Raw genomic sequence first — 26,200 nt, 5'->3', positions numbered from 1 at the left:
TGTAAGCTCTCTATAAATATTTGTTGAATGAATGGGACAGAGCCAACTGATGCCCAGCAGTGCCTTGAGCAAGTTCCTTATTTCATCACCATCAAATGAAAATAAAAATATCATTAATAATAAGCGTTACCATCCTGCATGGAAGGCCCAGCAACCTGCTTTATCTACATGATCTCATTTAGTCTCAAAACAGTCCTGTAAGGTCCGCTCTGATACCGTGTCCAGTTGGTACATGAAACTAACTGAGGCTCGGAGAGGTTTAGTGACTTGTCCAAATCACAGAGCCAGTATGAGGCAAAGCCAGGTTTCAAAGTCAGGTCTGTGTGGCCCAAACCCCTGCATCTTAACCATGCTGCCAGGTACAAAAGGCACCAAAGACCGAATGTGCCGTCAGTGCCAAGATACTTCCTAAGTCACACAGCATGAAGGGTGGTTATTGTCTTGGGATATTTTTGTCTTTAGAACCACCTGACCTGTACACCCCCTCCTCACTGATTGTCATCTGGTCTTGCCTCCTGCTCTGCTGGCCCCTCTTTCCAGACCCTCCGCCTCAGCAGACCTCTGGGGATTTACTGCGCTCCCCTGCCCTTTCCACTTTCACTGTTTCCTAGGAGGCTGTGGAGGTCCACGCCGAAGCCATGGATAAGTGGGGAAAACCTGGGCATTAGGCCACTTAGAGGACAAGAGAGGGTGGGGGTGGGGCAGGGGCAGGGGATTGCTTGCAGCATTGAATTCGGGTTCATCATCTCCTTGGATCAAGCACTGGCTCCTCTATGAATTTCACCAGGAACTCACTCTTCTGTGCCGGCAATAAATTGCATCTCCGTGGGCACAGTGTGCAGGCCGTTTTTTCGCACAGCAGCTAGGAGGAAAGAGTGGGATGTCTTTAGTGTGATGTAGTAAATGGGACAGGAGTGTCCCATTCTTGTGCAGTCAATCAAGAATGCTTCTTCAAGTCCCGGCCTATACTAGTCATTGCATTTAAAAAAAAAAAAAAAAAGGCACTCAAAATTCCATCCTCCTCTTCCACCCATCCCTATTTGGAGATGGCTTCAGGCCTGTGGGCAGAAAGAAGTTACCTGCAAGGCTGCTTGACAACCCATAACTCAAGCGTGGGCTAACCTGTCATTGTCAAAGGGATGTTTGGGAAAGACTATCTGTGAGTGGTAATGGATCAACAATGGGACAGGTGATCCCAATGAATGATTCATTCATTCAAAAAGCATTTATTGAGCACCTACTATGTACTACTGACTATGAGCTTGGAGTACAAAGTGAATAATATAAGACAATGTCCTTGCTCCCACTGAAAGTTACATTTTTGAAAGGGAGCCAGACAATTACCAAATAAAAGAAAATTCAGACTATGACAAAGGTGATAGAGGGAATAAAACTGGGCCATGTGATGGAAAGTGATGGCAGAGTGTGATCAGGTCAACAGAGAAGATATATGTGCTGATGGCATTTAAGCCGAGACCTCCAGGGTAGAAAGGAACCAATCACATGCAGAGCTGTGGGAAGAGGGCAATAGGAACAGCAAGTGCAAAGGCCCTGAGGTGAGAGTGTCTCTGGTGTGCTGGGGAGCAGAAGGGAGATAAGTGGGCAGGAGAGGGGCGTGAGGAAGAGGGAGACACAGAGGTGAGGTGGGGGAAGTGGTACGGGTGGGGTTGGGGAAGTGAGCCGGGCACACAGAGATCTTAGGGCTCACAGTAAGGACTTTAGCTTCTCCTCGGAGTCAGATGGGAGTGGAGCCAGGGGATGTTTGAGCCGAGGAGAGTCAGGACAGGACCCGACTTTGTTTTACAAGTATCCCTTGCTTGATAGGTCGGTCTCCCCCCGCAGGAGCCTTAGATGCGTCTTGGAGACAATTAAAGGGATTAAAAGTTCCTGCAGCTGAAGCCATCACCCCGGGCAAAAGAATCCATCCCAGGGCACTGATCACAGGGGTTCTGGGTTCAAATCCTAGCTCCTCAGATCAGTACGGTTCTCAGCTGGGGCTGATTCTGCCTCCAAGGGACACTGGATAATGTCTGGAGGACAAGCATTTTTGGTTGTCCCAACTGGGATGGGGGTGGTAGGGGTGTATTGGTATCTAGTGGTCAGAGGTCAAGGGTGCTGCTAAACATCTTACAGTATATAAGTCAGCTCCCACAAGAATTAGCCCACCCAAAATGTCAATGATGTCTTGACGTTGAGAAGCTCTGGCTTAAATAAATCCCTTGATCTCCTTGAACCTCTTTAATTCATAAAATGGAAGTAATAATTCCCTTAAGGTTATCAAGGGGATTAGAGCTGATTCATTTGCTATAGATGGAATGTTTTCATCTCCTCCAGATTCGTACCCTGAAACCTAATTCCCAATGTGATGGTATTAAGCGGTGGAGTTTGGGGGAGGTGATTAGGTCATGGGGGGAGCCCTCATGAATGGGATTAGCACCCTTATAAAAGAGACCCCGCAGAGCTGCTCTGCCCCTTCCACCACGTGAGGACGCAGTGAGAAGATGGCTGTCTATGAGCCACGAAACAGGCCCTCAACAGACGCTGAATCTGCAGGCGCCTTGACCTTGGACTTTGCAGCCTCCAGAAATGGGAGAAATAAATACCCAGTCTTAAAGTTCCTGTCATGGCTCAGTGGTTAACGAACCCGACTAGCAAGCTTGAGGACTCGGGATTGATCCCTGGCCTCGCTCAGTGGGTTAAGGATCCGGGTGTTGCCACGAGCTGTGGTGTAGGTCGCAGATGCGGCTCAAATCCTGCGTTGGACCCCTAGCCCGGGAACCTCCATGTGCCGTGGTTGCGGCCCTAAAAAGACAAAAGAAAAAACAAAAACAAAAAAGCTCCAAACCCAGTCTTCAGTCAGTAGTTTTGTCAAGTAGCCTGAACAACTAAAACATAATTTAGGAGTTCCCATCTTGGCTCAGCAGTTAATGAACCCAATTAGCATCCATGAGGATGCCAGTTGGATCCTTGGCCTCCCTCAGTTGGTTAAGGATCCAGCTTCACCATGAGCTGTGGTGTAGGTGGCAGATGTGGCTTGGATCCTGTGTTGCTGTGGCTGTGGTGTAGGCCAGTGGATACAGCTCCAATTTGACCCCTAGCCTGGGAACCTCCATATGCCGCGGGTATAGCTGTAAAAAGGCAAAAGACAAAAACAAAACAAAACAAAAAAAAACCCATCATTTAAAGCAGAGATAGCAAACTTCTATAAAAGGCCAGACAGTAAATATTTTAGGCTTTGGAAGCCATATAATTTGTGTTGTAAGCACTCAAATCTGCCATGGTAATTAAAGCAGCTATAGACAATATAGAAATGAGTAAGTATGGCTAAACCTTTATATATGTATGTATGTACTAAGATCAGCAATCACCAATTGTCTGAAAAGTTTTCTTTCTTTTTTGGGGGGGGGGGGGGGCGGGGAGGGGCACAGGCCCATGGCATGTGGAAGTTCCCAGGCCAGGGATCAAACCCACACCATAGCAGTGACAATACTGAATCCTTAACCTGCTGAGCCACCAGGGAACTCTTAAACCTTTATTTTTGGGACAATGAAATTTGAATTTCGTATAGTCTTTACATATTATAAAATATTTTTCTTTTGATGTATCCAACCATTTGAAAACATTAGGACTGTGCTTAGCTCACAGGCTGTGTAAAACAGCAATGACGACAACAACAGGTGGCAGTCTAGATTTGGTGGGCCCAAGTTTGCAAGACCCTGATTTAAAAAAATTTAATAGGAATCTGAGCAGTAAGTTTGGATTTAGTAAAAGTGGGTTACTGTTAAGAAAGAATAAAAAAGTGGCCCCTGACGTCTGGAACTGGTCTGACCCAGATACGATAGCTCGTTCTCTTGTTGGACCTAAGTAATCTTACACATCACCGACTTCAGACAAAGTCACTCTGAGACTGATAAAATAAGCCAGAGCAAGGACTCTTCATAATCTTATTTAAGTGCAAAGCCACATGCCACCCACAAAATACCAAGCATCCCTATTTCTTGATAAATGTCTTCTTACCTAATTCCAAAAAATACTTCGTACCTAATCACAGAATTGTCCCCAGTTTCTGACAGCACCCCATCTAGAGCAAACCCTGCTTCCTTACCCCTGACCCTACCCCACATGCTCCAACCAAAGCCTGAATCCCATGAGAGGTGCTTTCTGACACCCTCTTACTGAGCTGATGCTGGCTGCCCGCGCTGTACCTGTCCCCTCACTGCAGCAATCACAGATTCAACCTGTTTAACTACAGATGCAATCCTAGGGGTCTTTGGCCACAGGGACTGGGAGGAAAGGTCTAGAGTCCAGCCTCTGCTCTTTCCCTGTCTCACGGGGGGCTTGGGGAAGTCTCTTCCCTTCTCCATCCTGGGCTGTTCTTTCCCTGCTGGTACCATGAAAGAGCAAGGTTTCCACGGTGGCTGATTGTGTCATTTTTATTGCACCTGAGGCTGGCTGGCCCTGCTGACCACCAGCAGGGGTGTGAAGACTAAATTCAGATCATCTCACCCTGGGCCATGGACATGAGGGCCTCAGGGCTCCCGTGTTGGGAACACATGTCCGTATGCAACTCACGAGGCCAGAGGCCAGGGCACTGAAGCAGGAAGTGAAGGGCTGTTAATAGGACACCGATGCCAGTGGGCAAAGTCGCTCCCCAGGGGATGGCCAAACAGAAAGAACTCTGACCCAGTGACTCCCTAGCCCCCGTCCATCTCTAGCTAACTCTGTACCTTTCCCAGCTGGGTCAAGACCATGGCTGCCACGTGGCATCAGATGTCCACAGAGCGCACCAGCATCTCGGGTATAACAGGCTGTCCTCCTCAGGCCTGGATAAATGTTAGCATTTCCTGGGGATGCCTGGAGGTTCTGGTTTAGTGACTCTAGTACAGGGCTGGGGCCTCAGTATTTTTAAAAGCTCTGCAGGTGATCCCTTTGTGCAGCCAGGGTTGAGAAGGCTCCCCTGAAGTTACGAAGGGGGAACTGAAGCTTCCAGTGGCTGGCCCTGACCTTGGCGTGGGGGGGGGGGGTTGTGCTTACCGGTTGCCACAGCCCCCACCTGGCCCCTTTTCTTATCCATGGAACCTGGTTGCTGCCAGCATCCATAGGAGAGCTCTGGTGTAAAACTGTGTGCCATTCACACACACACGCGACTGTAAACAGCAATTTCTGGAACACGTAAGATTAGGAGGGAGGGAGTTTCACCTTTTCTTTATGCGGGTTAGTAATGTGAAAGAACTATATACCAAGCAATATTTTGTCCTAATAATGATGGTAATAAAACCAGTGAAGATGAAGTTGGGAAAAAAGAAAAAAAAAAAGGAAAACCAAGGAGCTAATTAGCTCCGAGCAACTCAGCTACTCTTAACCAATCACTCAGTTCATCACTGTTTCCTATGACTGCGGTGACCCAAGTGACCACATGAAAACAGACCAAAGTCTCCAAAGGTTCTGACTTCCCTGGGTCCAGAAATCACTGGCTGGTTAGGAACTTGGTGCTTATGTAAGGTCTTATTTAAATAATAACAATCTCTGAGTTTGTACCAGGTCGGGAAACTGAGGACTTTCATAGTTGTAATCTTCTGGCAGCCTCAGAACAGCCCGGGAGAGCTGGCAAGGGTTATTACTTTCCTCCTTTTTAAAAAAAAAAAAAATTATTTATTTTCATTTTTTGCTTTTTAGGCCTGCACTTGTGGCATATGGAGGGTCCCAGGCTAGGGGTCAAATCGGAGTTGTAGCTGCCAGCCTACACCACAGTCACAGCAACGCCAGATTTGAGCCGCATCTGCAACTTATATACCACAGCTCATGGCAATGCCGGATCCTTAACCCGCTGAGAGAGGTCAGGGATCAAACCTGCATCCTCATGGATACTAGTCAGGTTTGTAAGCCACACTGAACCACAAAGGGAACTCCTACCTTCCTCTTTATACCTGGGGACACTAAGGCCTGGAGAGATGGGTTAAGGTTGGGATCAAGATGACCCAGTGGGTTAGTGGCAGAGTCGGGCATGTTCCAGGACTACTGATTCCCCATCTCACCCCTCTTTTTTTTGGCAGAGCCCATGGCATGCAGAACTTCTCAGGCGAGGGATCGAACTCAGCAGCAACCTGAGCCATAGCAGTGATAACATCAGATCCTTAACCCACTGAGCCACCAGGGAGCTCTTTGACTCCCCACCCCTTGAATCTCAGCCCATCTCCAAAGGCACCCACCTGGCTCTTAGAAGGTCTGACCTGGAACTTCTAACTCTCGTCTAAGCCCCCGCCCCGCCCCCTGATATGACTGAAATGTTCTTGATGTTTGGCACATAGAAGGCTCTTGGGAAAGAGCTATTGGGCAAAATCAGGTAGAAAGCACCCAGGGAAAGTCAAAGTTCCCCACATGAGGCAGGTTTACATCCTTAATTCGTTTAGCACTCATGACCACCTAGGCAGTATGTATTAATATCCCCACTTTATGTATGAGGAGGTGGAGGCTTACAACTGCTCAGAAACTGGTTCATTGACCTGTCTGTCTATTGATTCCACACAGTTATTGAACACCACGCCAAACTGTTCGGGGGGAACAACACTATGGTTCACGCAGTGAGGAGGATTGACATAAGCGTCCATGGAACGTGGAGCTTGTGGAAGAGATGGTTAGTAAACAAATAAAGCCCTCGCAACCAGGAGTCTTTGAAAACTGAATCAAGGGGTAGGGTCTTATTACTCATTCTTTCCAATTCCTGGAATTCTTATAATGGTTTCATACCCTAGAAGTTTTTATATGATAGCAGTTGTATAACTGCCACACATTAACCACTTCTATGTGCTGTCTCTCATTTCTCATGCAAGCTTCACAATCATATATATGAAATGGGAGGTTTTGCCCTCATTTTAGAGATGAGAGAAGACCCTCAGGAGGACGCCCCCTCCCAGCCTCATGAGGGAAGAGGAGGGCAATGCTCAACCAAGCCTAGAAGACTGCTTGTGGAAGGACGCATCTTGGGCATTCCTAAAGGAAAGACATGGTGCCAAGGCTGGTACCAAGGCTGGTGCCAAGCCAGCCTTCTTTGGGCAGAGAAAAGGAGGGGAAAGAGTGGTAGAGTTTAGATACAGAAGCCAGGTTGACCCCTTAGGGCTGAGGTGTTTGGGGCAAATACTTCATTGTGCCCATCAGTATCCTCCTCTGAGAAATGGGCATGATGATAAGGCCACCTCTGCAGGGCCGAAGTGGAGGATCTCATGAGAGAAGGATGCTAGAGAAGTCACAGCTCACCTGGCTTTGGCCGCCCAGGCAGTGCAAGGAGAAGAGTGTATAAAAGAATGGAAAAGAAGCAGCAGGGCTGCCCTCCAAGGCCAAGGACCGCCCCCCCACCCCCGGGGTCTTGTCCAGAGAGGCCAGGGCTGCCCCACGTTCTATCTCACTCCGGTACATGCTTGTCAGCACACATTCCAACAACTAACTCTCCACAGTGCTTTGGGCAAATCGGTTTGCTTCTCTGACCCTCAGTTTCTTCATCAGTCAAATGAGGGTCATCTACTCAGTACTGCTATGAAGATCAAGTGAGCTAATGGTCATGAAAAATTTAGCACAGTGTCTGGCATAGGGTGGGTCTTCAGAAAACGACGGCTCACGTCAGCATTACTGTTGTTGCTCCGGGTGTCCCTCAGGGACTTAAAGCCTCCAGGAGCCTCTTCACCCGGGTCCAGCCTCATGAATAGTCTCCACTGCCTCCACCCCCTGTCCTCATCTCCTGCCTCTAGGACAGAGCACAGAAACTGGATGAAAGGGAACATGTCTCTTTGCACTGGATTTACCCAATTTAGGTCTTGGGCTGATCATTAACCAAGCCTTGTTCTCTGATCCCACCACTATGAAATCAGGTGTCTGCCCCAGCCCCCCTGGGGCTCCTGCCTCCTAACAGCCTGCAGCGCAGGTGGAAAGGCTCCAGACTTTGCCTATGCACCCGGCGCTGCGTGTGACCTCGGGCAAGGTCCTTTCCCTTCCCGCATCTCAGGTTTTTCCATCTTCTTTCATTTCTTTCATATAATGAAGGAATTGGCTTTCAAACATTTTTTTTTTCATCTTAGCCACTAAACTCTTAGAAAAAAAAATCTTGTGCGGGAGGTAGAACAATAGAGGTTAAGAGTAGAAGCTTTAAAGTCAACCAACCTGGGTTTGAAATACCAGAGCTGTTTTGAAACTGTGAGCTTGGGGTTACTTTAACCTCTTTTTTTTCCTTTTTTTCTTTCTTTTTTTTTTCTTTTTAAGGCTGCACCTGTGGCAGTGGAAGTTCCCAGGCTAGGGCTCAAATCTGAGCAGCAGCTGTGGTCTATGCCACAGCAATGCCAGATCTGAGACACACCTGCTGCCTATGCTTCAGTTTGTGGCAACACCAGATCCTTAACCTACTGAGTTGAGAGGCCAGGGATGAAACCTGAATCCTTATGGATACAATGTTGAGTTCTTAATCTGCTGAGTGACAATGGGAACTCCTTTAATCTCTTTTAAAATTTCTTCCGGAGTTCCTGTCGTGGCGCAGTGGTTAACGAATCCGACTAGGAACCATGAGGGTGCGGGTTCAGTCCCTGCCCTTGCTCAGTGGGTTAACGATCCAGCGTTGCCCTGAGCTGTGGTGTAGGTTGCAGATGCGGCTCGGATCCCTCGTTGCTGTGGCTCTGGCGTAGGCCGGTGGCTACAGCTCCGATTCAACCCCTAGCCTGGGAACCTCCATATGCCACGGGAGTGGCCCAAGAAATAGCAAAAAAAAAAAAAAAAAAAGACAAAAAAAAATTTCTTCCTTCATTTCCATTCCTCTAAATGTCAGGCCCTAAGACAAGACTTTGCATAAAGTAAGTGCTCAATAAACACCAGTAATTATTACTCTGAAGCTCAGGGTATAAAGTAGATAAAATGGGGGCAGGTGAGTTGAAATGGAAGCAGAGGCAGAGTTAACTGCTTGCTGTCACCTCAAGGTGACCAGAGGCATTCTCTTGGAGTCCCAAGACTCAGGGGAAACAGTCTGAAAACCAACAAGGCCAATACTAGGCTTCTACTAGGGAATACTAGAGATCTGCAGACTATGGCCCTTGGGCTGAATCTGGTCCACTGCCTGCCAGCTAAAGTTTTAACATTTTTAAATGGTGGAAAAAATCAGTAGAAGAATAATATTTTGTGATGTAAAAATTATGTAAAATTTAATAGTTCCCATGTGGCTCAGAGGTGACAAACCCAACTAGTATCCAACTAGTATCCATGAGGACGTGGGTTTGATCCCTGGTCTCGCTCAATAGGTTTAGGATCCGGCATTGCCATGAGCTGTGGTGCAGGTCTCAGATGAAGCTTGGATCCCATGTTGCTGTGGCTGTGGTGTAGGCTGGCAGCTGTAGCTCCGATTCGACCCCTAGCCTGGGAACTTCCATATGCCATGGGTATGGCCCTAGACAAACAAACAAACAAAAAACCAAATTAAAAAAAATAAAATTTGAATTTCAGCACCCACAAGTAAAATTTCATCGGAACACAGCCATGCCCACTAATTTACACATTGTCTCTGGGGGAATGCTTTCTCCTGGCAAGGGCAGAATTTGAGTGGTTGTGACAGAGGGGCCAGAAAAGCCTAAAATCTTTACTGTGAGGTCATCACAGAAAAAGTTTTTCATCCCCTACTATAGAACACCTCTCCCTTCCACCTGAAAGACTTCGGTTTTGTATAGATCCTGGCTCTCCTACTTTACCAACAACATGATTGATCCTGGACATATCACTTCACCTCTCCGAACCTCACCTATAAAATATCTATAATCATTTCTAGCTTTCAAGGTTGTTCATGGAAATAAAATAAGCAAGACCCCTTATTGCATGATGGGGAAATGCCCATACTCAGTAATTGAGATGAACTTAGATGGTACATGGGTCGATATTTAGATTTTTTTAAAGGTATATATTTGTTTCACTGCGTATTCAAAAAAATACATAACCAGCACACAAAGCCCATGGTTTCATGGAGAAGGTTTGTTGTGTTGGTTGGGGTAAATGACTTAAAGCTCCTGGGGCAGATCTATCACCCGTTTCTCATGCTACATCTTCCATCTTTGGGTCCTAAGTAGCATCTCTCATCCCCATCCTCCTATTCACATCCCAACGAGCAGGAGTAGGAAGCAGGAAGGCCAGGACCCTGAAGTTTCACACATTGTTCCCACTCACATCCCATTAGCTAATCTTGGCCACATGACCAAGTCTAACTGCAAAGGAAGCTGAGACATTCAGACACTTCTCTGCACAGCCATGTGCCCAAGTGAGGGTTCTATTACTGAAAGAAAAAAGGAAGAATCAATGCCACAATCTCCATCCATATATATACCAGTTTAAAACTGCCTTTGGAAATACATGTATCTAAATAAAAAGAAAGATGTTTTATAGTAGACGGGATGTGGCAGCCCTTTTGCAACCATGAGGGAAAGCCCAAGGGAGTCATAGAGATGCCTGTGAACAGTCCTGATCCTTGTGCCCCTGAAATGCTCCTGGAACTGCCCTTCTCTGACTTCTTGACATTTGAGGAAAATAAACTCTTGTTCTTTATGTCATTTGCAGACAGGTATCCTTTTACTTGCAGCCAAAAGAATTCTCACTGGTGCAGCTGATTTCATGGGTAAAAGAGTGGGCTCTGCAGCCAGACTGCTTGGGTGCAAAGTCAGGCTCAGCCATTTGGACGCTGTGTGGCTTGGGGAAGTCGCTTCCTTTCTCTGAGCGCTCATTCAGTGATCTTAAAACATGGCAGCTACTTGTGTTTTGTTTTATTTAGAACACAATTTCGGAGGTTTGAATGAATCCAGTCCCTTAGTTCATGGCACATTCTCCCTATCTGTTGCTTAAAGGCCCTCTTTTGCCTTATTTATTTAAATTTATTTAGCTCCCTTTATCTCCATTTACCTTCCCAGAGCAACCACTGTATTTAATGTGTAGCTTTTCCTTTGTTTATGTTCTTGCAAAATGTTTTGTCATTTGTGCTTTTACTTTTCATAATGGTATTGTGTTCTAGGTCTCATCCTGGCTTTTTTTCCCAAACACTGTGGTGTTTCATGAAATTTATTTATAAAACTACATGTTCCTCTAATTCTTTGCTCCTAAAAGCAACACAGTGCTCAGTGGTGTGTACCCACCTTGCTCTATTTTCTTTACCGGCGAGGATGTTCCCATAGCTCCCAACGTCACACCACAGGGCAAGCTGCTCTAGACATAGTCATATGTGTCTCCCTGTGGATCTTTGTCAGATGCCTTCAGCACTTGCATTCAGGATCCAAACTGCTGGGTTCCAGGCTACATGCACACTTAATTTGATTAAGTATTGGCAGGAAGCCCTCAAGAGGAGCTGATGGTCCGCAATGTCTAGCAGTGCACAGGGTTCCAATGGCTGTCTTGCTGCCAACACTGGGCACTCTCCAGCTTCCTTATTTCTGCCAATCTCTGTGAGGTTAATCCCATTGTTGTCTCAACTTGCACAGTACCTACTTTCTAAGGCTGTTTTGAGAGGCCAAGGAGATAATGTACGTAAAGTGTTTGACTCATTGGTAAGTACATAGTAAATGCTCAATAAATACAAAACATTTTAAAGGTACCATGGTTTGACTTAGTTAATTCTCAGGTATTAATATTATGAAAACACTCGGCATACAGTAGGTGCTAATCAGTGCCTCTTTTTGCCTTCCCAGGCATCCTTTGGACATCCGCTCCCCCATTCTGCTACCTTGCAGAGTTGCTTCTGGACCCCTTCCACAGCCTCACCTGCATTCTCTTCGCTGTCCCAGCTGAGGTCCTTCCGAGCCTCCTTCTGGCCAAAGAGGCTCTTCAGGATGGCGTTGGCGATGGGCAGCATCATGGCGGTGGAGGCGGTGTTGCTCAGCCACATGGACAGAAAGGAGGTGGTCACCATCATCCCCAGGATGAGTCTGGGAACAGAGGGAGCCAGAAGCAGATCCAGAACTGAGGCCTCTGGTCCCAGCTGCACCCCCCCCCCCAACTTCTTACGGATGGAAAGTTAAGGGCCAGAGAGGACAAACTAGTGACCAAGTGGAAACCAGATCCACTCACCATGCTATTCTATATCTAAGGAAACTACTGACTCAGTGTATGTCAGGGAACTGACCTCGGATGCCCAAGGTAAAATAGTTCCAGTGACAAACCAACCCTGAAATGTACCCTCCTTTGCCCCCAAATCCTTGACAGCTCCCATTGCAGAAGAAAGTTGCCTTGGTTTGGCATCAAGACTCTCCACTATTTCACTCTAAATGACCTTCTCAGCCTCCTCTCCCAGTTCCCTTCCCTCTTCTCCCAGGCACCCCTGCTCAGCCGCTGCTGAATTTCTCGACAGCTTCCAAACATGCCTTGATGCCTGACATTGCTTGTTCCCTCCCACCAAAAGGAATCTAAGTTTCTAAATCTAAATGATTTTTTTTCCTTTACATTGCACTCTTAATCCACCTGGAATGTGTTTAGATGTGCAGAACAAATTCACATCTAAGCAGATTTTTTTTTTCTGAAGAATAAACCAATGATTCTAATACCCACCATTTATTGACTCCTTCCCCTCCCCATGGACTTAGGTTTCTTCTGGATTATTTATCCTGTGTTTTAAAAACCTATTTCTGAACTAGTGTCATGTTGTTCTCATTGTTGAAATTTTAAAAAATGTTTGATAGCAGCCTCACCAGTTCTTCAAGGTCAAATGTAATCTCCTCCAGAAAGAAGTCGTGTGGGCTCCTAGAGCATCCAGTGCCCTTGGGTATCACATTCTGCTTTGCATTGGGATCAGTTCTATGGAAGGACCCTCTCCCGCGGGATTGACAGCCCCCTCCTGAGGAAACAGCTACAAAGCCCAGCAGAGTGCTTGGACCAGAGAAAGTGCTAGAAAACTCTGAGTTATCCAGAGCTTTCTTCTCCCTCATTACTACTCCCATTCCCATCACAGAAAGAGTTCTCAAACCTGTCCATCCTGTCCATCTCCACTGCCACCACCCTACTCCAAGGTGTCACTCTATCTCATCTAGGCTGCATCCAGCTTCTCACCCTCATCTGCTCCCCCAGATGGCAGCCAAGAGGAATTTTTTAAAAATCTAAATCTGGTCGTGTCACTCCCCAGCTTAGAATGTTTTAAAGCAGAGATTCATAACTATGGAGGCCATGGATATAATTCAGAATGGAAATGATTGGGGGAAGTGCATCTTTATTTTATTAACATCTAATAGAAATTAAATATTGCCTTCAGTGATAAACATAGGCAACAGCATTCATTAGTATTAGCAAAGGAGTTGGTCATCAACTAAGATCACAAAAACTTTCATAACATCTTAAAATACCAGAGACACTCAAAACTGCCTCGAAATTATAGTTATTAGGTTTGTCACTAGATCTCATCATTTATTGTGTTCATAAAGCAGTACATATAGTATTTTATCACAGATTTGTGTGTTTTTAAAAAATTGTTTTGGAGTTCCTGTTGTGGCTCAGTGGTTAATGAACTCGACTAGGATCCATGAGAATGTGGGTTCGATTTCTGGCCTCACTCAGTGGGTTAAGGATCTGGTGTTGCTGTGAGCTGTGGTGTAGGACACAGATGCGGCTCAGATCCTGCCTTGCTGTGGTTGTGGTGTAGGCTGGCAGCTGTAGCTCTAATTCAACCCTTAGACTGGGAACATTCATATGCCACGGTGCAACCCTAAAAAGACACACACAAAAAAATCATTTAGATAATTGCGTTTTGCTGTAATATTGTTGTGGTTGTTTTTTAAAATCCTACGTATTGTGCTCTATGCATTTAAAAACATTACTAGAGGAGTTCCCGTGGTGGTGCAGTAGTTAATGAATCCGACTAGGAACCATGAGGTTGCGGGTTCGGTCCCTGCCCTTGCTCAGTGGGTTAACAATCCGGCGTTGCCGTGGGCTGTGGTGTAGGTTGCAGACGCGGCTCGGATCCTGCATTGCTGTGGCTCTGGCGTGGTGGGGGGGCTACAGCTCCGATTCGACCCCTAGCCTGGGAACCTCCATATGCCGCGGGAGTGGCCCAAAGAAATAGCAAAAAAAAAAAAAAAAAAAAAAAAAGACAAAAAAATAAAAACATTACTAGAAAGGAATCCTTAAGATTCAACAAATTGAAACAAACTAAAGGAACAATGATAACCCTATTTTAAAGGCCATTCAATTCTCTTAAGAGTTTAAATCCGAGCCAGGGATCCTGAGGCCCCACAGGAATGGGCCCTGTCTCTCCATCTCTCAAAAGCCATCTTTTCATCCACTCCCCACCCACCCTGCCACCTTGGTTGGTAAATAGCAAACCAGGATGATAACAGCTGGCATTTACTGTGCAGCTACTGCATTGTCATTTTACAGGCAGAGAACAGGGTGAGTCACTACCCAGGGCAAGAGAGGCGAGATTTTGCCCAAGTGGTCTGAGTCATACTGCTAATATGGCCCCCTCTAAAACTACTGAACACAAGGAGTTCCTGTCATAGCTCAGCAGTAATGAATCTGACAAGTATGCATGAGGATGTGGGTTCGATCCCTGTCCTTGCTCAGTGGGTTAAGGATGCAGTGTGACTGTGAGCTGTGGTGTAGGTCGCAGACGTGGCTCAGATCCAGTATTGCTGTAGCTGTGGTGTAGGCCAACAGCTGTAGCTTCCATTGGACCCCTAGCCTGGGAACTTCCATATGCTGTGGGTGTAGCTCTAAAAAGCCAAAAACAAACAAACAAACAAACTACTGGACAGGAATCCGGTGGAGATGAGGTCTGGGAATGAGCATTTCAACTCGCTTCCCATGTGATTCTTAAGCACTTTTGAGAACCGCCCAAGAGCCTTGCACTGTATCTGGAAACTAAATATTTGAGAAATGAATAAGTAAGTGGATGGTGGGCTATGAGTTTGTTGCCCAGGATGACAAGACTGGGAAGAATGAGTTTGGGCTCCAAGAGATGTGGCCCCCTCTGCCGTCCCGCTACCAGGCTGGACCCATTACCTGGCCTTACCTGGCCGGCTGGACCCCAATGAACATCAGGACCTTGAGGGCAATTCTCCGGTGCAGGTTCCATTCCTCGATGGCACTGGCCATGATCAGACCGCTGAGGAAGAGGAAGTTGGTGTCCAGGAAGTACTGGGAGCAGACCTTGTTGGAAGGCAGGATGCCCAAGAAGGGGAAGAGGATGATGGGCAGCAGGGCTGTCACTGAGAGGGGCAGGGCCTCTGTGCACCAGTACACTGCCATGAGCAGGATGACGAATAGGCAGCGGCCTTCCTGCAGGAGGGAGATGCAGGCTCAGGAGGGTCAGCAGAGCTCAGGGTGTCAGAGGGAGCAGAGGTCCTGGACCAGAGCCCATCAGGGCACGTTCCTTGGGGAGGCAGTGGAGAGGATAAGCGTCCAAGGCTCAGACCTTGAGCAGGTGGTGCCACCTACCTGAGCCTCATTTTACTCAACCACAAAATAAGGAAGTTGTATCTGTTCATTTTATAGGTCTGTTTGAGGATCAAATGGAATACCCATTGTCTTAGAATGGACATGAGCATGGGAGTGAAAGTAGTTTGCTTGACAGGGAATCCCAGAAAGCTCTGGAAGAGCAGTGAGTAAGTGATACAGAGAAGGAAGCCAAGACAGTGTGTTAAGGAGAAGGCTACCACTGTGGGCAGCTGTGACTCAATCCTGATGGGGACCCCAGAAGGAAGTGTAGATCATGCCTCAGCATAGTCCCCCTGGGAGGCAAGGAAGCTGGTCATGGCTGGTTGAGGGCTGCTCCTGGGAGCATTAACTCCCCTGCACTTCCAGCCTGCACTTGCAGCAGCCAGAGAACATGCAGAGCATCCTGGGTTCAGTAAGAAGCTCTTGGCACGTGCAGAATGGTAAGTGCCAATGGGGATGTAGATGGAGCACCAGTAGCAACTGCCACATCCACAGCACAATATCCAACACCTGGAACACACTCTATACACAATACTAATAATGACTGATATTTACTGGGTCATTAAATACCATGTATCGTTTATTCCTCACAAAATTCTAATGAAGTAGATACAATTATTGTGACCATCTGATGGGTGAGGAAACTGAGATGCAATGAGGTCACTAGCAAGGCAATAGTTGTGCAAACAAGGCAATTCTCTTCACCAAGTACTCTATGGCTGTTTTCAATTGAGTACTAGAGCCTATGACAGGCTGACAACGCAATTTCAAAGATTCAAAACAAAACTGGTCAGTGGTTGCTGAGGCTGGGGTTAGGATGTTTGTGTTTTGGGGGCGGGGCGCTGCAAAGGAGGGCAAGGGAAAACTTAGAGGTGATGGAAATGTTCTGGAACTCAACTGGGGTGGTGATTACATGGGTATATACATCTGCCAAAGCTTGTTAAACGATTCACCTGCTCGTGAAATAAGTGGGCAAAAATTAGAGTGCGGGATACATCGGTGTCCCACAGGATTCATAATAATTAGTGTCTTATTACTCACACAGTCACCGTTTGAATCCACTGTGGGGATCTTGCACCTTCCTACCAATTTCTTGGATTTGGTGCTCTCTGGTGCCATTTCGTTCTTCTTACTCCTTACTCATTGTAGGTTTTATTGACTTTTTTTCAGTAACTTTATTCACAGGACAACTGAACTGATGAAATGAATTCCATCCCAACAGAACATATCTTTAGTTACACAGGGTGGACGTCAAGCTATGTGCAGACACTATGATTAGTTAATCCATCTAAAGGGACAAAGGTAGATCAATGGTCCAGGCAGATCAATGAAATGGCTTTGGCAATAATCCAGACAAAAAATACTGACTGGTAGGGTCTGATGGGAGCAGTGTAGGTCATGAGAAGTGGTCAAGTTCTGCATCTATTTCTAAGGTACAACCTGACGGCTTTGCCAAGGATTTGTTATGATGCATAAGGCAAAGAGAGAAGCCAAGAGTAAGTGCAGTTGTTGGCCTCAGCAGTAGGAAGCAGGAGGCTATCATTTTCTGGGAGAGGAGACTGTGAGACACACCACACCCATCTCCAAACCTTGAAAACACATCCTGAGCCTCTGCTTAACACACCTGATGTTGGAGAATTTCCATTTCCCAAATGCCTTAGCTTTTGTACCATTAACTTAAGAGACCTACAAAAAGTCTTCTGCAGAGGGATTTTTTGCATAACAAATCCTCTTTTCCCATTTGTCTGTTTTTTGGGGTCATATCCAAGAAATCATTGCCAAATCCAATGTCCTGAAGTTTCTGTCGTATGTTTTCTTCCTAGATTTTCATAGTTTTTTAGGTCTTAATATTTAGATCATGGATTCATTTTGAGTTAATTGCTGTATGTGATGTTAGATAAGGTTCTTAAAAAACTCATTATTTTCATATGAATATCTAGTTTTCCCAGCACAACTTGATGAAAAGGTTGTCCTTTCCCCATTGAGTGGTCTTAGGGCTTGTCAAAAGTCATCTGATCATACATGTGAAGGTCTCTTTCGGGGCTTTCTATTCTGTTCCATTGGTCTATATCTGGGTTATTTTGTTTGTTTGTTTTGCTAGTACCACACTATTTTGATTACTGTAGGTTTGTAGTGAGTTCTGAAATCAGGAAGTGTGAGTCCTCCAAATTTGTTCTTTTTTAAGATTGTTTTGGTTATTTGGACTTCCCTGAGATTCTGCACGAATTTTAGGATGAGTTTTTCTATTTCTGCAAAAAAAAAAAAAAATTGGGATTTTGAAATGGATTGCACTGACTCTTTAGACCACTTTAGATAGATTGTACCTTAACAATATTAAGTTTCCAATCTATGAACACAAGCTATGTTTCTATTTACAGTCAGTCCCCTATGTATGATGGCTAAACTTACCATTTTTTTAACTTTACGATATACCTTCAGAACAATTTTGAATTTTGATCTTTTTCTGGACTAGTGATACGCCATCCCATCCTCTCTCCTGATGCGGGGCAGTGGCAGCAAGGCTCAGCCCAGTCAACCACACCATCATGAGGGTAAACAACCAATAGACTTACAACCATTCTGTACCCGGACAACCATTCCATTCTTCACCTTCAGTACAGTATTAAATAAGTCACATGAAATAGTCAACATTTTATTATAAAATAGGCTTTGTGTTAGACACTTTTGCCCAAATGTAGGCTAATATGAGTGAGCACATTTAAGGTAGGCTAGGCTAAGCTATGATATTGAGTAGGTTAGGTGTATTAAAAGCATTTTTTTTGGGGGGGGGGGGAGCTGCACCTGCAGCATATGGAAGTTTCCAGGCTAGGGGTTGAATCGGAGCTGCAGCTGCTGGCCTAAGTCACAGGCACAGCAATTCAGGATCTGAGCCACATCTGCGACCTACACCACAGCTCACAGCAACACCATATCCTTAACCTACTGAGTGAGGCCAGGGATTGAACCCGTGGCCTCTTGGATACTAGTTGGGTTCATAACCCCCCGAGCCATGATGGGAACTACAAAAGCATTTTGGACTTTAGATGTTTTCAACTTACAATGGGTTTATTGAGACATAACCCCAACATAAGATGGGAAAGATCTGTACTTATTTATTTAATTTATTTTGGCAATGTTTTGTGGTTTTCATTGTACATGTGTTTCGCTTCCTCGGTTAATTCCTAAGTATTTTTTCCTTTTTTTTTTTTGTCTTTTTGGGGCCACACCCATGGCATATGGAGGTTCCAAGGCTAGGGGTCAAATTGGAGCTACAGTTGCTGGCCTACACCACAGCCACAGCAACACAGAATCCGAGTGGCATCTATGACCTACACCACAGCTCACAGCAACACCGGATCCTTAACCCACTGAGCAGGGCCAGGGATTGAACCCCACATCCTCTTGGATGCCAATCAGGTTCATTAACTGCTGAGCCACAACAGGAACTCTGTATTTTATCCTTTTTGATGCTATTATAAATGAATTATTTTCTTAATTTCCTTTTTAGATGGTTCATTATTAATGTATAGAAATGCAACCAATTTTTATGTGTTGACTTTGTATCCTGTATTCCTGAATTCTTTTTTCAGTTCTAACAGTTTGGAGTTGTTGGATCAGGGAAGAATAATTATGAAACAAAAGGACACCACTTGAAATGAATATTCCAAGAAGTCAAGTTATTGGACACACACTTTAAAGAGCAAAAGCAAAAGCAATAATATGAAATCAAATCCCATGATGAAAACTTGCCTCAGTTCTGATTTCCTAACATCCTTTTGGTCCAATTACCAGGTGGATCCCTACATGTCAGGGATGAGATAACTTAGATAATCACAGATTTTTAAGTATTCCTAACTTTCAGCCCCTTGTCTAAGGAAAATTGTACATCAAACCACAATATAAAACAGACAAGCCCTGAAAGTAAAATTCCATTTAAAAGGAGTTTTTCTGGGTGAAAGGGGATGAGGAGCTCTCTACTGGGCCCCTCCATTCCCTTCTTCCCTTCCTCCCTTCTACCCACCCTGGGAAAACCCTAATACCTCCCTGATTCAGGAACCCAATTCATGACCATCACCAACCCCCCTAGCATTTCCCAGCTTTTAAGATGTGAACACTGAGACCAGAGAGGGTAAATCTCAGATGGCAGATAGGTGTCAGAGATGGTTCTAGAACCCCAAACTGGGGTTCCCAGGCAGCTGAGACCCTGCGCCAGGTTAGCTATAGAAAAAGCCTTCTTTGCCTCAATGGGTGCTGAGAGCCAAAGGCTCTTATCTCAGCGTTCTACAGAGGGAAAGAGAGGGATGGGCAGGCCCATTCCAGGCACTCCCAGTGCAGCAAACAAAGATGCAGAAAAGTGGCAGCCCAACAAACAGCATCCTGTCCACAGGAGCTCCTGGAATGCCCACGTTCTGCCAGGGGAGCTTCAAGGATTACCTGGGAAGCTGATGTATCCAAAAGTTCAGACCACAAAAAAGCAAATTTGGCCACTAAGATTTTCATAGGGTTGGGAACCTGAGAGTCCACAAATGAACCTGAATAACAGGTAGAGACAGTTTCCATAGCTCTGAGAGGTCAAGTGACTTTTCTGAAGACACAGCTTCCTAGAGTTGGAGCCAGGTTTGAAGCAGAAGCCCATGTCTTGGCACCTCAGGTGGCAGAGGCTTGATACCCCTTGTCTCCATCTCCTTATCCTGCTTCATTTCTCTTCATATAATCAGTTGCTGCCACCTATATCAGTGTTCTCCAGAGAAAAAGAACAAATAGGACATATCTAGATACATACGAGAGATTTATGACAGGACTTGGCTCATGCAGATATGGAGGCCAAGAAGTCCTATCTGCCATCTGTGACCAGGAGAATCAGGAAAGCTGATGATGTGAGCCTGGTGGCATAAGCCCCAATCTGAGCCCCAAAGCCCAAGAGCCATGAGCACCGATGTCCGAGGGCAGGAGAAAATGGATGGTTCAGATCAAGCAGAGGGAACGTGCTCTCCCTCCACCCTTTTGTTCTATTCAAGCCCTCAGCTGACTGGATGATAGCCACCTGCGTCGGTGAGGGCAGATCCCAGTCTACTGCCTCAAACGCAATCTCTTCCACAGACACACTCAAATAATGTTTCACCAACTAACCAGGCATCTCTAGCCTAGTCAAGCTGACGTGTAAAACGAACCTGAAGATAGATTTTATTATACCCTATTGATTTTTTCCTCCACTAGAATGTAAGCTCTAGGGGAGCAGTGACTGTGTCCCTGAAGCCAAGAACAGTGCTTGGCACATAGTAGGGGCCCCAAATAATTGGGTTTTTTGTTTTTTGTTTTTGTTTTTTTTGGCTGTGCCCAGGGCATGTAGAAATTCTTGGGCCAGGGATCAAACCCGCACCATAGCTGTTACCAGAGCCACAGCAGTGATGCCAGATCCTTAAGCCACTGAGCCACCAGGGAACTCCCAAAATATTTGTTGAATGACTAACACATGCTTCTGCAACTCAGAGCCATTGCTTCCAACATGCTAACTATCATCCATTCAGCAAATACTATTCCTGACCATACGCTAGGCACTAGACTGAGAGCTGAAACTAGGAAAATGACTGAAACATGGTCAATGCACTTTTCCCAACAAATCTGACTATACCAAACATAGGACAGTTCTCAGACCTTATCAGACCTTATCAGACTCTACCCACCAAATATCCCTCAAGCAGTATACTGGTAAATGTTTAATATATTGCTCTCTGAAAAACTGTGTCTTTGGGTGTGTTTGTGTATAAAAGTTCTTGATTATTATTCAATTCAGCGAAGCAAAACTCGGGTCATTGACAATGAGTTTAGTTCCACCATGAATATTGGTTATATTTTCATTTACACTAATTATTAAGACAACATAGAAACAATGAAGAAATATGTAAGAACATCACTCATTTACCAATGGTGTGAGTGTCTTCTTTATTGAATTGAATGATGATTTTCAAATACTGGAAGAATCGTTCCTCATTTTCTGTGCTACTCACAACGTGACAGCTATAGATACAACGCATTTTAAGTTGGATCTACATTACTGACTTTTTCCATCACCTTCTTAAGTCTAGACAAGCAACCAACCAATAAGCTAAGCCCTAAATTGTAGTGTTTACCGATTTCTATGGTGTAAATAACCCCCACGTGGCTGATTTCAAGCCACCAAGTTACACCCATGAGCACAGAGTTGGAACGAGACGGACAGCATTACGACACTGTAGAGTATTTCCACCGCACACGTAGATGTAAATACCTTAAGATTGTAGATAATAGTAAAATAACTACGCATTGATGAGCTTTGAATGTCTATTACCTTTGTTTCAATATAATTTTTTAAATTATAAAAAATATAATTATTATCACAATTCATATTTCATTTCAATTGCTGCCTATGTTTAACAACTAGCTAGCAAAATGGATGAAAATTTAACCATCAGATCTTGCGAGCCAGTGCATGTGCTCCAGGACACTGCTGTGGGCCTCTAGGCAGAACATCCATGCAAACCCCCCAAGGAACCTGGGTCACTTTCTGGCGCAACTTTGTCACTCTTCAACCTGTGTGTGCTATCATGCTCCATAATGCATCCATTTAAAAAAAAAATGTACAGTTATTTTCTGTCAAATATTGCTGCTGGCTTGGAAAGACATGCTACCATCTATCCTGTTTTATATGCCATCTGACAGACCAATAGGTATCTCACTCTGGAAGATATACGTCTGTCTTAATCAGCTCAGGCTGCTGCAAGCAAAGACCATAGCATGGGTGGCTTAAACAACAGACGTTTCTCACAGTTCTGGAGGCTGGAAGAGCCAAGATCCAAGTGCCAGCAGATATGGGTTCTGGGGAGGGCTCTGTTCCTGGCTGGCAGAGCGCTCTTTTCTCCCTATGTCCTCACTTGGTCCTTCCTTGGTGTCAGGCATGCAGAGAAAAGCACTCTTCTCATAAGGGCTCTAACTCCATCATGGGGTCCCTGCCTTCATGAACTATCTAACCTTCCAGCTTCAAGAGGATATTAAATGGACAGTATGAACCACTTTATACCAATGAATTTGATAACTTAAAGGAAACAAGAAATTCTTGAAAAACATAACTTATTCAACTATCAGAAAAAGAAATACAAAAGCTGAATATTTCACAGTCTATTAGAAAAACTGAATCAATCATTTAAAACCTCCCTGCAGGGAGTTCCCGTCGTGGCGCAGTGGTTAATGAATCCAACTAGGAACCATGAGGTTGCGGGTTCGGTCCCTGCCCTTGCTCAGTGGGTTAACGATCCGGCGTTGCCGTGAGCTGTGGTGTAGGTTGCAGATGCGGCTCGGATCCCGCGTTGCTGTGGCTCTGGCGTAGGCCGGTGGCTACAGCTCCGATTCAACCCCTAGCCTGGGAACCTCCATATGCCGCGGGAGCGGCCCAAGAAATAGCAACAACAACAACAACAACAACAAAAAAAGAGACAAAAGACAAAAAAAATAAAAAAAAAAAAAACCTCCCTGCAAACAAAGAAACAAACAAACAAAAACAACCTCAAAGCCTTGCTGGCTTCAATGGTAATTCTACAAAACACTTAAGGACTAAATAATACCCATCTTGTACAAACACTACCAGAGAATAAAGGAGCACTTCCCAATTCATGTTGTGAGGCCAGGGTAACGCTGTCACCTGGGTTATCTTGACAAGGGCATGACAAGCAAAGAGAATATCATAATGATTGAGGTCAGTGGCATGAAAAGTCTCCTGGAAAATCTGAACTCCGAGAAGCTCGGTTCAGAATTGCCTTTTCTCTTCTGCCTCACATCACAATGCAGGAGAATAATTATGGTAATAAGGACAACCACAGCCACCAACATGTTTTGAGTATTTATTGAGTTCCAGGCATTTTACATGTATTAATTCATTTAATGAGGGGTCCTATTATTTTTCAGAAGGGATTATAAAATATATTGTTTAATCATGCATAGAAAGCTGTGACTCAGGTAATTCGGTCCCAGTGTAGTGTGGCAGTTCATGAACTGCATATCTAAACAGAAATTCTAGTTTTTAAACTCTTTTCCCTTAAACATTTAAAAGACTCTAAGTATGATGAGAGCTAACAATGAACAAGTGCTTACAAGTGGCCAGGTACTTTCCCTAATAATCTACATGCATTAATGCATTCGATTCTACAGCCATGCTTGGAAGCAGGGACTATTATCTTCATTTTACTCATGGAACAACTGAGGCAAAGAGGGTAAGTCAGGTAACTTGCCCAGCGTTGCTGAGGCAGAGCCAGAATTTGATCGCAGGTCGTCTGACTCCAGCATGTGCACTCTGTACCACTCCACATCTCTGCATGATCCATGGCTGCCCTTATCAAATTCCTGCATCCTCTAATTCTCTAGCATCCCTGGAATCTCTTCCATTCCTGGGCCAAAAAGACCCCTCTCAAGTTCACTGGCCTGCCCTTGCCATCTCTGTCCCACCATCATTTCTCATCTGTGCCCCACTATTCCCAAAGGGCTCAATCTAATAACCACCATGTCCCTTCCTAATTCCCCCATCCCAGGAGCCTCATCCTTCCATGTTGGCTCTTTTTCTTCAGAAAACAATCTAACTGGAAGCTATAGTCCCCCCTCTCTTCATATGGTAGCAACTACCACCATCACCACAGTAAGACTACCCAGAACCAACGCTCACTGACAATGTACTATGTGCCAGACACCTTTCCAGCTACTGTCCCTGCTTTATCTCAGATTGGCTGTGATTGTCATAACATCCTCAGGAAGTAGGTTCCATGATTATATCCATTTTACAGATAAGGAAACTGAAGCACAGAGTGGTTACGTAACCTGACCAAGGTCATAAGAGCAGCCTGCTGGATAAAACAGGTACCTTGGTTCCAGGGCTTCTGCTTAGGGTATGTCATTATAGAAGCGGGAAATGGGGAGAAGATAAGCACGCTCCTCCCAAATGTCCAATCAGGATAGCAATGAATAAATCTTTAGCATAAGTATACCCATCCCATGTAGCATTTGGGATATATACTAAAAGCTTTTATTCACTGTTCATCTGAAATTCACAAGGAGCTGGGCACCCTCTATTTCATCTGGCAAACCCTAGCTGGACCAAGACTCCAAAGATGTGAGGAGGAAAATCCCAAGTGTTCCTTTAAGACCAGGATGTGGGTCACCAGGGCCACTTTAAGTCTTGCCTAAGAGGTCTGCTGCTTTATAGGCATGCCCCTCAAAAGTCCATTCACAGCAGACCAATGAAAAACCAGGCACTGGAGGGGCACAGCCCACCAGAGAAATGTAACCTGTAGGGCAAGTGTTCCTCCCACCCCCTACGATGCTCACGAGAAGTGGGGACCCTCTAATCCCCACGTCCTATGTTGCTCACAGAGAACATATCTGAAGATGTGCCAGGCCCCCAGAGGGGAAGCCCGCTGAGCAGAGGAGTCAGAAAGTCCTCACTTGCTCCCTGGCCCCTTCTTGCCCACCCTGGCTTCTCTCACGGTGGATGTTGGAAACCTGGCTCTAGAACATGAGGAAGAGGAGAAACCTAAGGAGGAGCCGGGGAGAGAAGGGTCTCCTCACTGGCTCCCAGCCCCTGGAGCACCCAGCTGGAGGAGGGGGAAAGACTTCACTTCCAACCAGGTTCCACATGCCCATCCTTGCCTGGAACTGCCCATCCTAATTTCTGGATAGAGACCACATTTGTGTACTCAAGCAACTGGAGGATTTTAATTGCTTCTCAAGAGTGATGGGGAAAGTCATGGGGCAGGAGTTTAGTCCAAGTTGTAGAAGTAGAACATCCCCTACTAAATACATTTTAGAGCAACAGCTGGAGAGAAAAATAAACATGACTTTTTAAAAAACTAACTTTAGGAGTTATAATTTATATGCAATAAAATGCATCCATTGTAAGTGCACAGTTTGCATTTCAACAAATGTATGTACCCATACAAGCACTATCCCAATCAAGATATAGAACATTTCCAACAAAGAAGATGTGGCATAAAAATACAGTGGAATATGAGCCATAAAAAAAGAATGAAATAATGCCATTCGTGGCAACATGGATGGACCTAGAGGCTGTCGTATCAGCTGAAGGAAGACAAACTTTCTCTGTCTTGACAAACATCATACGACATCACTTGTATGTGGGATCTAAGAAACGGTATCCATGAACTTATTTACAAAACAGGAGGAGGCTCACAGACTTAGAAAACAAACTTATGATTACCAAAGAGGAAAGGGGGGGCAGGGGATTGGGAGTCTGGGGTTAACATATACACGCTACTGAATGTTAAACAGGTAAACCACAAGGTCCTCCTGTATAGCACAGGGAACTATATTCAATATCTCACAATAAACTATAATGGAAAAGGATCTGAAAAAGAATATGTATATATATAGTATACAACCGAATATATTTGCTGAATACCAGAAACTAGCACAACATTGTAAACCACCTCTACGTCAACAACAACAAAAGACAGAGAACATTTCCATCCCCCAGGAACCTCCTTTTGGCTCCTTTCAGGTCAATTCTCACTCCCCTCCAAACACTGCTGCAATTTCCCTTGCTATAGGCTGCTTTCTCCTGTTCTTGGACTCGACTTAAATGAACTCATACAGGAGAGGCTTTTGTATTTTCTGCTCAGTGTAATGCCTGTAAAGTTCACCCATGAGGTTGCACGTGTCAGCAGGTCATTCTTTCTTATTGTTGAGTAGGATTCCATTCTGTAAATACACCACTGTTTATACATACATCTTCTTGCTG

The 26,200-nt window shown here is 45.1% G+C and overlaps 1 protein-coding gene across 2 annotated transcripts in view; it reads right to left on the bottom strand.

Annotated features, from left to right (window-relative positions):
• The window catches only part of SLC13A3 (solute carrier family 13 member 3), a 75,450-nt gene that overhangs the window by 28,831 nt on the left and 20,419 nt on the right, over positions 1-26,200 (bottom strand). Inside the window, exons 2-4 of one of the 2 annotated variants that reach the window (XM_047770953.1) lie at positions 14,999-15,264; positions 11,764-11,927; positions 796-862 (exon numbers count right to left, since the gene is read on the bottom strand). In XM_047770953.1, the coding sequence (XP_047626909.1) occupies positions 796-862; positions 11,764-11,927; positions 14,999-15,264 (497 nt within the window). The remainder of the gene's footprint in view (positions 1-795; positions 863-11,763; positions 11,928-14,998; positions 15,265-26,200) is intronic. The other variant, XM_047770954.1, reaches the window with a different exon arrangement.

Source organism: Phacochoerus africanus, chromosome 3 (genome assembly GCF_016906955.1).
Source record: "Phacochoerus africanus isolate WHEZ1 chromosome 3, ROS_Pafr_v1, whole genome shotgun sequence".
NCBI classification, from domain to species: domain Eukaryota; kingdom Metazoa; phylum Chordata; class Mammalia; order Artiodactyla; family Suidae; genus Phacochoerus; species Phacochoerus africanus.
Note: the sequence above shows the minus strand (reverse complement) of the source record. Positions and strands in the feature narration are given on the sequence as shown.